The sequence below is a fragment of the Aptenodytes patagonicus genome, chromosome 3 (assembly GCF_965638725.1).
Source record: "Aptenodytes patagonicus chromosome 3, bAptPat1.pri.cur, whole genome shotgun sequence".
NCBI lineage: Eukaryota > Metazoa > Chordata > Aves > Sphenisciformes > Spheniscidae > Aptenodytes > Aptenodytes patagonicus.
In genome coordinates, this window is record NC_134951.1 from 29,597,936 (window position 1) to 29,612,287 (window position 14,352).

The window sequence follows — 14,352 nt, forward strand, 5'->3', positions numbered from 1 at the left end:
GACAGACTTGAAAGCAAGGAATAAAAGTCCTTGTTTTAATTATAATTTATTTTAAATTTACCATTTAATTTTTCAACCATTTTTCCAGTTTAATTATTCTCTCCAGCACTTGGAAAGATTCATGCAATTCCTTTAACACAGGACACGTAGCACATACCAGCTGCTGTTACTTACCATGCTAGCAGGGGTGTCTTCCAGGACTGCTTCTTTTGTTTTGAAAATAGGCTCAGTAAAGCCTTTGAACAGGCTGTCTGTCTTCCTATGCTCCTGGTCACTTTTCCAAGCAACAGCTGCGTCATCTGCCAATGTTTTCTCTTTAGCAATTTCTGATCCAAACTCTGATTGTTCTGTTGAGAAAAGAGTATGAAGCCCATCTACTTTGCCTTTACCCTCACGTTCTGTGGTGATACCAGCAACCTGTGAGCTCGTAAGCAAACCACTTATCAGTTCCTCTAACTTGCTTGTACTTTCATCTCCAGGTGAGATTTGAAAAATCTCCAGAAGTTCAGAAGTAGTAAGTTTTGGAACAGGAGCTTTCACGTCTCTTTCACTCTTCCTTTCACCTGGATCATCCGTCTTTTGCTTGCAGGATTCCTGCTTCAGAATATCACGAAGAAGATCAGGACTTCTGCAATCAGGCCAAAGCAATGAAAGAGCATCACTGTCCTTTGGCTCTGTACATGGTGTGGTAACCATTAATGCAGTTCTAACAGCATTGCTTATTTGCTTGAGATTTGATCCACTAGACGTGTCACTCCCAAGCTGGGTGCTTCTAACCATTGTAAATAAATTTTGCATTAAGATTTTGGTATCAGAGTAATTTAGGGGTTCACCCTCCTGCTTGCAGTAAACATGTCCCATTTTCAACTTCCTTTGTAATATATTCTTTAAGTCTCCCATTAGTGTGTCAGACATTTCTGGCAATTGTGAAATACCTTCCTTTACTTGAAAATCTTCGCAGGGTCCTCTTTCCTTTTGTAATGACTCCATGGACATTTGTTTTTTGAAACCATTTCCAGGGGAAGAAGTCTCACTGACTATGAAATTTTCTCCCTTTGTATTTTTCAGCGTTTCATGTTGTTTCTGGGCACCATAATTCAAGCCAGCCCCTATGCTGCTCAGAACTGCAGAAGAAACATCAGTGGTATGGCTATGACTCCCAGAAGGTAGTGCTTCACTCCCATCCCCTGATTCTTTGGCACCCTCAATACTTCCTAAAGCATCTGCTTTTATTGGGGAAAATTCACTATCATTGCTGCTCTTGTTTTCTGAAAAGTCTTTAAGAACATTGTCAGTATTTTGACAGATAACTCTCCCTGTTTCTTTAGTTATGCTAATTTCCTTTGGTTTCACTGTATCAGTTGGGGGAAAAGAATAAGTGTTAAATTCACTTGAAGGCATTTCTTCTGTATATAGCAGACAATCCTTTTCATTCTGTATACCCTTTTTCCCTCTTCCCCTGTCCTCAAAGCAAGAGGATTCAGTTTTATCCAAATCTGAATGGCTGCTTTCTTTTATGTCTGTTGTATATTGTTTTAAAGAAGCGGAAATGTTAAAATCTCTCTTAAATTCATCGGATTTCGCACCACCTCCAATGTCAAGCAAAGCTTGATCAACATTTACTTTTTCTTTACTTGAAACAGGAGTTTCTCTACCAGCTTTAATTACTGATGCATCAAATATTTCCCCAAGGCTTTCCATCTGAATGGGACTTTTACTTAGCCCCATATCACATTCCTCCATAGTATTTACTCTATTTTTATTTTCTGTAAGAATTTCAAAACCTCGTCCTATTTGACCATGCTTCCAACCGGTGACTGGATGTACTTGGTCACTAAGTGAACTATCACCATCACTCATATAAGGCATATTCATAAGGAATTTATTGTCCATTTGGGATGAACTTTCCTTTAGTCGTTCCATACCAGTGATATCATTTAATACTTTTTCCTCTGCAAATACTGCTTCTCTCTGCCTTTGCCCATGATTTGAATGTAACATTGGCATGGTAGTATTGTTTTTATTCATGCCATCGATAAAGCATTCTGAGAGAAGCAAATTTGTCTGAGTACTTTCATCATCATCAGTAGCTTGCTTTGTAATTAGGAAGGCTGTTACACTAATGTCAGATGTCACGGTATCATCAAGAAGCTGAGAACTTGGAATTTTAAGCTGTGTTTTATTCTTTTCTTCACTCTTACAGGATGTCCATTTAGTGTCAAAAGTATTTTCAGACTGAATAGGCTCAGTAGTATCTTGTGACACTTTGACACAAGTCCCATATTCATCTTCTGTTTCCTGCTGTCTGTCTTCTTCGCTTGCACATGTAAGACCAATACATCTTTCCTCAGAAACATCTGATGCAGATTCACATCTTCCTGAGGATAGTTTTCCATTTTCATGGCTAGACTGGAACTGCAAAGTATATGCTGTCTTGTGGCCTAAAGAATAGCAACAGTCATCAATATTCTGATTATTTTCATCGCTATTTTCTGTGTCTCCTAAGGAAATTATCAGCTGGTCACCTTTGTTTATACATTGATGATGTGAATAAAAAATACCCATTTCTTCATCACTGTCAGAATCAGTGTCAGAGTCATCATAACTATCATAATCCTCCTCATAATCTTCCTCCTCTTCTGTACCTTCAGATTCATCCTCATAGGAGTCACTTTCTGCTTTCATTTCATCTTCCTCATTTCTGTCTCGTACTTCTGCTTCATAGATCTTCCATAAAGAACTAAGGCCTCCCTCCTTTCTTCCTTCACTCTCCAGAGTAACCTGCAATTTTTGCTCCTTCTCTCCAAAGCTCCCTGTTCTTTCCTTTTCCTCTTCAGGGATTCTTTCCATAGTTTCAGCACTTGCAGAAGCTATATTTATGCTCTCAGGTGGACCTGTCAGATTTACATGGACACCCTCTCCAGCATTAGTTGCAAGTTCTTGAAAAGAGCTGGTCTCTTCTCTAAGGGTTATTAGACCACCTCTCTCCTCTAGAAAACCTAATGGAACTGATGCTCCAGACAATTCTGTCTCTGGTGTATCATCATCCCCCAGCTGCAAGGTGTCAAAACCATCATCACCTTGAGGAGTGCCATAGGAATCATCGTCATCAATTTGTGGAGTATCATAGACATCACTGTCATCATCATCAACTTGAGGTGTTTCATAGGCATCATCGTCATCATCATCAAACTGAGAGCTGTCATCTTCAGAGGCTACCTCACCACATTCATGCTGCAAACAGTTACTTTCAAACTGTGGGATGCCATCACTCCCTTCTTCTGATGAGTCAGAACTACTGTCACACAGCAGTAACTTGTGAAATGTAAGATTGCTTTCTTCTACTGCTAGCTTTTGTGCTGTGCTGTTACTGTCCCCCAGAGATGGTCCATCATGTATAACAGTATCGCCATCCAATGAAGGCCTGCAGTGCATGTCTCCACACAGCTTACTCCGCAAATCAGTACAATCCTCCAAGGATGGCCTGCCATGTACATAAAGATAATCCTCTAGGGATGGCCTGTTATGTACATCACCGTAGTGTTGTAGAGGTTGCTCACTATATTCATTATCTTCAAACTGTAGTGTGTCACCACATTGACTACCCAATTCTTCTGGAAGTCTGTATTCAGTATCTGCACTGATGGATGAACCAAGCCTCCTCTGAAAATCATCTTTCTTGCTGTTAGCCAGTACCATTCTGCTATTGTCAGCTTGCAATATGTGAGGCCCGTATTTTGTGCACCTTTCCAGCTCTCTCCAGATTTCATTATCTGACAAATCATTCACACTCAAGGAATTCTGTAAGGTTTTACCATTCCTGTTTTCATTACCCAGACTGTCTGCCATATAAATCTCTTCTTTCTTTGTTTCTGAAATAAGATTTGAATTTGAGTCATTTGGAAGATATCCTTCAACGTTTCCTGAATTTGCCTTCTGACTGTTATGCTTACACAGTTCTGTCCACCCAGAAACCTCCAGAAGACCTCTGAGTGCATTTCTGTTCATGGAATGTTGAGTGCTACTTACTACGTTTCTAAGTTCTGTAGGGTTAGTTGACAACATCTTCTGTGTATATTCTGATTGCTCAGTACCAATAGCATTGCAAATATCTGGTCTACACACATGGAGATGATCTCCCTGTAAAGATATGTAATTCCCAAAATCTTCACACTGATTTAATTTCCTGTTATTAGAAGTATTCTCAGCACCTGAAAGATCACCCTGAACACTGCCTGTGACATTATTAAAGTGCACACTGCCTGCCGACTTTAGGTTAATTTCTTTCAGGCTTATGTATTTGTTATTAAACTCCATTTCTGACACATCGGCATTGTACACAGCACCATCACCTTCCAGCAACATATTGATGGCATCTTGCAGTTGTCCATCATATAATAAAAGTCTTCCTCCAGTGTTTGCATCCATATAACTATTTACCATCAGATAAGATATGAATAATTTCTTAGCTTGATCTAAATTATGACATACAGGGTCTTCTGTGCCAGAATCTTCATGTTCCTCCTCACAGTCATGAAATACAGATGGCATGAATTCAAACACCGATAACCATTTTGCAGCATTTTTACAAGGGGACTCTAATTCTTCTACACTGGGCATTTTATCTGGTAAAGTGACATTGGTCAAAACAGATAGAGTATTGATGTCTATTATCCCCGATTGTGCAGCCTTATCTAGACTGACTATTTCACAAGTTTCTGGAATGTAAAGCGCAGCTATTTTCTGTCTGTCATTTAGTATTTTGAATGCCAGCTCATTTGTTATCATCTCTTGGTGCAAAGAAGTTGATATCGGGAATATTTCACCAGTGTGAGGCCAAATTAGTCCAACAAAGCCTCTCTGTGCTTCTAATACCAGCAGTGCACTGGTAGATGATATTAAGTTGCATTGTATGGCTTCATCAACAGTCAAACGTTGTCCAGAATTTGGACAAAGGATTCCACCAGTCTGAACCTGATGTGTGAGGATCCCACAAGCAGTGTCCTGATCTATCATCCCTTGTCTCATGGCCTCTTCCACAGTCATTCGCTTCCCTGAGTCAGGGTCAATTATACCTCCAGACATTAACTGAGCACCCAGCAGCCTGAACATTGTTTCCCGATCGATGAGTCCTTCATGGGCTGCCCTCAAAACAGTTATCTTCCTTCCACATTTGAATGTGATTCTACCTTTTTCTTGTGGTTTCACCGATAGGAGTCTTAACCCTGTTTCTTCATGTATTATGCTTCTATGAACCATCTGTTCAAGGGAAATCTTCTCAGCACAGTTGGGGTCTATGAGATCTTTACACGTGTCTTGTCTTTCCAGAAGCTTTGTATATAATGTTGGAGAAATCAGGTTTCTCTGGAAAGCATTCTGCAAAGTCAGGTTTTCTCCCGTAGATGGCAAAATCAAGTGCCCACTTGAAAGCTGATTCTCAAGAATTTTAATAGCCAAAGGTTCTGAAATTAGACCTTGTTCTAAAGCTGATACAACTGGAAGATTTGATAATGATGATTCTGAAATAAGCTTCTTTGCATTACTTAATTCCTGCAACTGCAACAGAGTCTGCTCATCAATTAGGGCATGAGCTTTAGCTTCTTCCAAATCATAACATACTCCTAATTCTGGAGAAATGATTCCAGAAAGGATCAGCTGATTCTCCAGCAATCTAATTCCAGTATCATAGTCAATAAAACCTTTTAAAATAGACTGAAAGACTGAAAGGACTTCTCCAGTCGTTTGGTCAATGACACCAGCAATGACTTTATTCACCTAAAAAGGAATATAAAAGAAAAGCTATCACTATTTTCAGACTGTATATTTTAATTTTTTTTTTTTTATTTTGAATGCATGATAAGCATAAAAACATGTACTTACCAGGCCTGGAGGAATGCTGTGAATGTTAGCAGCTCAAATGCGCAAGTGATCTATGTCAGTCATTCAACAGCACACGATGTGATAAAAGATTTAAAATCAACATGCATCTGTGAATTGAAAACCTATGCTTTGCATACATAAATAGGGTTAGTGAAAGACAATAGAAGAAATGATTGCAGAGTGAGCAACAGAACATATACCTGAAAGGCAAATTTTCATGCTCTAAATGTCTGTGAAAGGTTAGAATATTCAGAAACAGTATGTGATTCAAAACAACCATGCTATTCATGTTTACAGCATACAGCACTTCTGTATATACTATCAACAATATGGATTCAGATACTCTAGCACCAAATATTGCATTTAGTTTGCATGGAAAGCATGAAGTCAGTTTGGCAACATTACTTGAACTAATTACACAGACACTGCCTCTATGTGCATATCAGAATACTCATTTGCAACATAATTTTTGAGAATTCCATATTTAAGATTAAGATCCATTAACAAATGTATTTGTAGTGTCTCAGAGCCAATCACGTTATGTGCTCCCATTTTCATATCCAGATAAATTTTAAGAAAAACTGAAAGTAGATCTCTTCTAGGACATTTCTGAGTGATATATGGGAGAGATTAACATGTTATTTTATGGTGTCATTTTTGCAGCAGAAACACAGAAATATCTAGCAGTCAAAGAATGGCTTTTAAGAGAAGAGTTAAGAGATGAATGATTTGTTTATCTTTCTTCATGCAAGGCACACATTATTAAGACTCTTCACAAAAAATCTGATGAGCAGAATGTTCATATGCACAGGTAAGGTCACACACAGTATTCCACAGCAAATACACAGAACCTTCAGTCAATTAAATCTCAAGTCCCTTTACACAATGTTAATTGCACCTTCTTCTTTTACTGATCATGTGTGGTTCCAAAACCATGCAGTAAATCTCAAGAGAGACTGAAATGTAAGTTTCAATCTTGTTACCTTTTCCTCCATCTTTTCATCACTCAGATACTGTGCTTCCTGCAGCTGCTTCAAAGCTTCATTGGATAACAAGCTGTAGCTCTCCTGGAGGGATCTGACTTGCTTTTCCATTTCATTTCTCTCTTCATCTGTCATTCTATTAAGAAAAAAAGAAAAATGGAAGAAGGAGATCTCTGAGTAATTTGTAACCTGCAGGGAGCGATCTGCCTACCTTTACTTAAAAAAAGGCGGGGGGGGGGAACAGTAAAAGTAGTCTGAAAAAAATACAGCCTAATTACGAGGATGTTCGAGAAAGCTACAATCTGCTTGTAGTCATTCAGGAAAAGAAGCTCCATTAATCTAGAATTTATGCTGAATTATCACTAAAGCATTTAACATTTGCACGTGCCTTTGTCTACTGATTATCAGTCAAGACAGGTAACAGCTAACAAGGAGTCATGAGATATCTCAGCAATTTAATATTGTGAACAGTCTGATTTCAGACACAGATGAAACAAACTTGTGACATATAGTTCAAGTACTAATTTACTACTAATTTGTTAATTATTTTGACTTCAAATGAAAATTACTATCTAATGTTTTTTAAGCTGAGCAGAGGTATATAAACCTAGCCAAATTCTTGAAATAAACAAAAGTGGTTAAACATTGGAAGAGGCTGCCCAGGGAAGTGGTTGAGTCACCATCCCTGGAAGTATTTAAAAGACATGTAGATGCAGCGCTTAGGGACATGGTTTAGTGGGCATGGTGGTGTTGGGTCGACAGTTGGACTCGATAATCTTAGAGGTCTTTCCAACCTGAATGATTCTAAAACTGCATCAAACTTCCCCAAATGGGAAGACAAAATTATAAAATTAAAGAAAACAACTGACATATTTGTATGTGACATGTAATTGGAACTGTTAAGATGAGGATATGATTTCTTTTTATTATTCAATTAATTTACATTATTTCAAAAATAAAAAATGGCATACTTGTCACTGTGCTTAGCTAAAAATGACTGAGTAGTCTGCAGAGCTTCAGCTATTTGTTCTTTCTTGGTTGACATTTCATCCAGGGAAATCTGAAAAATAAACATCCTCTGTTCAAGACTTAAATATGCACATATATACAAAGAAAAACAAACAAACAACATATTTCTATCTGGGACTAAACTCAATAGTATAAGAACTTGATTTTTTTCTTTAAATACCGGCTATTCTTAGAGCGATAATATTTACTATAGAATTGTATCATTTATATATGGATAAGTTGTTGTGCTATGCCTTTTGGTTAAATAAGCTGTTTGTATTAGAAAACTATTGGGTGAGACAAAGAGAATTTATTTTAAAAAGTTATTTGTCTGAAAATTAACCAATCATTTAAAATCACTTATTATAGCTGGCACAGTTTAAAGTAGCTTTATAAAGATATGTGTACAATGGTCACGTTCAAGAACTTACTCACCAAGATGAGAGAGAACAACTTTAAAAAAAACAAACATACCAGAAGGCCACAAACCTTCATGAAATTCAATGACGGAAACAAATGCAGTATCAGAGACTTGGAAAAAATTAATTACTTACAAATATTCTCCCTGCTATCATTTCTGTGTCATCCCCACTAAAGCACTTGTTCTGGCAGAGGAACTTGCAAGAATTTAATCTTTCAACTTTTCTGAGAAACTGCCTGCAGTCTCTTCAGAGAAAAACACTCATTTTGGATAAATAAAGGCAAAGTATCAAAGGGGAGTCTAGGACTTCATTAGCAAGCCCAAGATATGTTCAATGTCAGTGATAAGAGAACTCTAGCAAGGTGCTTGGGCCTTGCATTGACGTGGGTCTGGACACAATGAATTCTGTCCCTGCGTGCATCGCGTCAAAGGGCCTGAACACGGTCTTGAACAGAATCTTCCTTTGCAATCACCGTCGGGAGCCACAATCCCACCACTCGTGCTGCTTGGACAGAAACCAAGAGAGCAAGCACTCCATGCACTACACAAGAAGTTGATGTGAGCAGGCTGAGGTAGCAGGTAGGGTCATCAGCTCCACTTTGCTCAGGGAACTGGCATCACTGTGGCTGCTGTGTGTGCCCTGCCCCTACTAGCACCAGCTTCTCCACCCACTCCACAGCTACACCCCACAGCAACCCCAAATCACTCTGTGAAATATATTTCAGCTAACATTAGCTATCAAATCACTAGTCTATATGTTTCTACAAAACTTGTCAAGGCACCTGTGCTAGTCAGTGGAGACACAAAACCAGGCACCTCTGGAAGGTGACGCTACCTCGCCAGGTCGTTTCACAAGGGAAGGAAACACCCTTGGCAAACGCCCATCTCCCACAGGCTGGAGGAAGCCGAGGCGGCTAACTCACAGGTTACTTGCTGAGGGCTCAGGCTGGACGGGGAAGATGCCAGCCATAGTTGCCATGGTAAGCTGAGATGCTCTAAGGAGTTGAGCGCTGGCCCAACGCTGACAAAAGTTTGCACTGTTCTCATTAACAAGGGCGAAAAAGACCAGTGTTGAATGCTTTTGCAAATCTTGATCCTAACTATTAGTGATTTACCAAACAATGTGCTCAAATCAATACAAGCTTACTTCCTCCTATAGCTATAGGGGACAAACTCACTGGTCCCCTAAGAACAAGCAGCGCACTGGGACTGGTGGCAATCGGGACTGCAGGACTGCTGACCTGCCCAACAGCAAGCTTGATTCATGCACACGCTGCTCCAGTGGCTCCAACCAGCACCAGCATGCATGACCAAAATAAAAAAGCAAGAACAGGCTGCCAGGAGGGCCAAAATCATGTTTGCATGACCATACATGCAGCCCTGTACTGAGGGATGTGGAAAAGATGCTGCTCCATCCCTCTGCTGTTCAGCGTGCAGGCAGACCTTCACCTACTGAAATCTTTTTAGGTGTCACTAGGCTATTTTGTGGGACAAGCCTAGCAGGGGAGCTGTTAGAAACAATAGTAAACTTCACAGATGGAAATTTATGGTCAGAGTTACAACTGTACACAATGACAATGTACCTGTTCAATACAAAGGTGGCAAGATGGGCCACTCCAGCAGCCTGTGGACTAGTGTGATAATAAAGAGGGCTCAGTCAACACCTGCTGTATTCCCTGTGACAGCAGTCTTGACTATCCCATAAGAGGACCCCTCAGAATAACTTTTTAAAAGCAAATAAAAAGAAACCTGGCCCTCAAGCCCCTCCTGCCAACTCTCTCCTTCCTGATGCCAGGGTAGAAGTTACCAGACTTACTCACTGAGCTATTTCAGGACAAGGGGGCAGACGTACAAAGTGCCATCCTGCCAGGATGCACTGTCCCTCTGCAAAGGCTGAGTTATGGTCTGCAGGGTCTAGTTTCTCTAAACTGACATTTTTCAGTGTCAGAATACGTCACATGCCAGGCAGCTTGCACTTCTTCCTGAGTAACATGTTTGTGTTCCTAAACATTGGTGTTCATTTACCCGACCCTCCACTCACAACCAAATGTGAAATTACATCTTTAGTAAAATGTAGATGGTGATTTGGAGGAAAAAAGTATTTATGGAATATTTTCTCATTTTAATCAACACAGAAAGCTAAAAAGAGGAAGTGGTATTTTACCAAAAGACATCTGTGTACCTGCTGCTTAGGCAAATCTGTCTTTTCAGCCTTTTCTCCTTCTTCTTTGCCAAGTGTCTTGCTGAGGTTTGACACCCATTTCAGTAAATCCCCAGCTTTCTCAACATGTTCCTTCTTTTCTTCTTCCATTGACTTCTGATGAGCACCGCGAATTGTAAAAAACATGTAAATGTAAATTGTTGGAATGTTTAACATTAACGACCCTAGAAACACAATTCTACCACAATGGCAGTATTATCACATAAACATAAAGTGATTTCTTTTTATTTATCACCACATGCATTACTATGACACTTTGATGTAGGAACAAAAATGCCACATAATTATAGACATTAACCAAATAATTCCACGAATGATTTGTAATTATGATTACAGTGCTTATTCATACACAAGTACATTCATTATAAAATGATTGATATTAAGAAAAAGCATAGCTTCCCAGCCATTACTCAGCAGATAAAATCTAAACAACATTTGCATATAAAGTATCTTTGAATTGCTGCCTTTGCATTACCCTCAGGTGTGGATATGTACAGCCAGCATAGGATATCAGTAATTTGAAATCTATGCACATGGATTACTAAGTTACAATTAGGAAGAATACATTGCTTTTATGTCTACAGAAACACAAACAATAAAAGTAAAATACTGAGACATTTCCATCTTTTTCTGCACAGGAAAATATATTTCTTTTTATAGTAGTACAACCTGTTAGTAGTTTGAAATTTATCAATACTTAGAAAACACGCGTACGCCCTTCCATGTATCAGAAGTAAAAATGAAGACATTTTATTTCAATGGAATTTTTAAAAATTTGATATGTAATTGTAATTCATTTGCCTATTAGAGCATGAAAACAATTCTAAAAAAAAAAAAAAAGTTACCTGAAGTGAGAGAAAAAATTAGGATATGAGTAGCCCATTAAAATTAATGAAATACCAGTGTGAGAAAAATTACTTACGCATACGTGTTTACTGGACTGCAGATTTAACCCTTGTATACTTTATTGCCACTTTTGTAAAATAAATGATATCTGCAAACTGATTTGTAATATGAAATTAAGTATCAGGTCACATGAAATACTGCACTGTCTTCACTTGCAAAACGGGCAATCCCTTTCAATTTTTAATATAAGAATCCGATTCTTGTCTTGCCTAAATCTACCCATTTGGCACTAATGTCAACTTCACCAACTTCAGTATAACTTCTGATTTATGCTACCTACATGTAGATAATGTCAGACAAGGCCTTCAGGTAAAGACTGAACACATAGTCTGCATTTTGACATTATGAATCTGCCTAAGTTTATCTATAAATTTCAACTTCGTAACAAGTAATATCTAATTCCAGTTTTAGTGGTTTATACTAATTAGTGGTTTGTACCAATTAGTTTTACAGCAATTCATGATTACATTAGAAAACACCATTTACGATTTTCCATAAAGGCCATCATAGATCTTTTCCTTGACTTGAATGGGTTTTAAAGCAGGCCCCAAAATGAGTACTAATATCTTTGTTCCATTACGAATTATAGTAAAGACTGGAAATTCCCGTTTTCATGGGCTGAGCTGCTTCTAACAATCGCAGCCCAGTGTGGCAATCAAAAACAGCTGTCTCTAAAGCTTCTTTGTAGGTCAACTTCTTCTTAGTTTTGGGGCATGTCAAAACTTTAACATACAATTTTTCATCTTTCATCTTTGTAGCTGTGACAGCATCAATAATACCATTCTTAATTGCATCTTCCATTGTTAATCTGGAATGAGACTTCGGATCTATCAACCCACCAGTCAAGTACTGATACTCTAGGCAGCGCATACCCATTTTTTTGTCTACGGCATTTACGTGCATAGCTTCAACAGCTGACATAACCGTGTTCTTTACAGGGTGAATGATCCCAGTAAAGATCAGTTCACACTGCTGGATTTCCTTGGCACAACCATCATCGATTAACTCCCTTTGCAAAGCTTCTGAAACACTGTACTTTTTCCCAGTAAACGGATCAATTATGCCTCCTGTGCTAACCTGAGCTTCAAGACACCGGAGGGCAGTAACTCTATCCACCAAGTTTTTGCGTGAGGCTTTTAAAACTGGAATTCTTTCATTGGTTTCAGAAAGCCAGAACCCTGCAATAGGACTGTTTAAATCTTTACTTGGCTGTGAAGTGCTAACTAAAATATCACCAAACTCATTAGCTGTGATTAAACCCTCCTTATATTTATTAACTAATGCTCTGCCAATTCTACCCTGATTTAAGGTCTCCTCAATATTAAACTGTACACCGGTTTTAAGATCTGTAAGCAAAAGAAAAGAATTCCCATCAGAGTCAAAACATGTGGACTCCTTCCAATCAAATTCCTGTTTGGAAAGCTCAAGATATGTAGCTTTATCAACACAATTTTTTTGATAAGCCTCATATGAAGTCATTTCAGCTCCTGTTTTGATGTCTACTACAGAAATTTTATGACTTTTCTCTGCTGATGGGCTGCTTATTTTCCTTTCACCAACTGGAAGCAGAAAGCATTTACTGCTTACACTGAACAAACACATTTTCAGCAAATCACAGTAGTACATAGCTTTCCTGTTATTTGGATTGTGAAAACATTTTGCATTACTAGAAGGTTCATGCAAAAATTTTAAAATTGTGTTATTAAGCAAGCCAAGCTGCACGGCAGTTTCTGGAGGTACACGAACACTTCTTACAGGATCAATGACCCCCCCACTTGCAATTTGAGCCTCAAGGATATTTTTACCTTTTTGTCTTTCTAAGAGTCGAGCTTCCATAGCCTGATACACAGAGATCACTTTCCCAGAACAGCAATAGCCCAAAACAGCTTTCTCTGCCTCAAGCAGTCTACTCTTGAATTCATTATCTGCAAGCCCTCTAACAACTGAATCATCAACTGGGAATTTCTGACCTGTTGTGGGATCAATGATGAAACCGGTAGCTGCTTGGGCCTCTAAAAATGCTAATGCTAATGCTTTTCCTATGATTCTTCTCTTTGCTGCTAAAGCAAAAGAGAGTATCTCTTTGCTGGATTCTAGGTACAGCCCAGCTATAGCTGTAGGTTTAGTTAAAAATTTTTCAAGACTTTTCTGCACCTCATCAATAGTTTTCTGCCCTGAAAGGAGCTGCTCAACCGTGAGCCTGTCTAAAAGTTTAACTTCGGTCAACTGTCTGGCAGTTACATCATGTCGGAGACCTTGAAATTTAATATCATCATATTCCTCTGTAAAATATTCCAACTGAGTAGCATCATCAACAGTTTTCAAAATCTCTTCCCCTAAGAAAGAGCTCATCTTTGCAAAGTCTTCTCTCCTAAACCCTTCGGATGTTTTGTATCCCTCAAACATTCTCTCTTCATTACCAAAAGTCTTGTCATTTTCTTGGTTTAATGTTGTGACTTCAACATGCATGCCATAGTGCTTGTTCTTCGCTATCTGTAAATAGGAATTTTTTGACACAGTGAGAAATACATCTGCAGAATTATGCTGTACATAATTCACTCCTAAATCCTCCACCAAAGAAACAAAAGGGAGAACTTGAATGTAAGTCGGAAAGGAGAACTGCTACTACATTGGAGAGCAGAGAAATACAGATAGCCAGAGTTTTAAAGTGCATTTGCCATTTCAAATATTTATTCAGTAACAGGAATATGACTAGACTAAGCAACAGTAACTGTTGTTTGTTACTGTATGAACTTAGTGCCGTTAATCAAAACTTATTTTGTCCAATAGTGATAAATGGTGTATGTGAATTCCTATTTCCAATATAAACTTTTAAAATGTGTTTCTTAGATATTAACAAACCTGCTAAAAAGATCTAATTAAAAGCTTTTTGTGTCATGTAAGAATGAAGGGGTTCCCTTCACCAAGGCAAA

General features: G+C 38.5%; 1 protein-coding gene across 8 annotated transcripts in view; it reads right to left on the reverse strand.

Moving 5' to 3' along the window:
* The window catches only part of DST (dystonin), a 315,857-nt gene that overhangs the window by 110,927 nt on the left and 190,578 nt on the right, over nucleotides 1-14,352 (reverse strand). For 6 of the 8 annotated variants that reach the window (XM_076332973.1, XM_076332965.1, XM_076332968.1 and 3 more), the window contains 3 exons: nucleotides 10,475-10,609; nucleotides 7,835-7,923; nucleotides 6,864-6,999 (listed from right to left, as the gene is read on the reverse strand). In XM_076332973.1, the coding sequence (XP_076189088.1) occupies nucleotides 6,864-6,999; nucleotides 7,835-7,923; nucleotides 10,475-10,609 (360 nt within the window). Of the gene's footprint in view, nucleotides 1-174; nucleotides 5,776-6,863; nucleotides 7,000-7,834; nucleotides 7,924-10,474; nucleotides 10,610-10,708; nucleotides 13,913-14,352 lie in introns of those variants that run through there. The other 2 variants (XM_076332971.1, XM_076332970.1) reach the window with 2 other exon arrangements.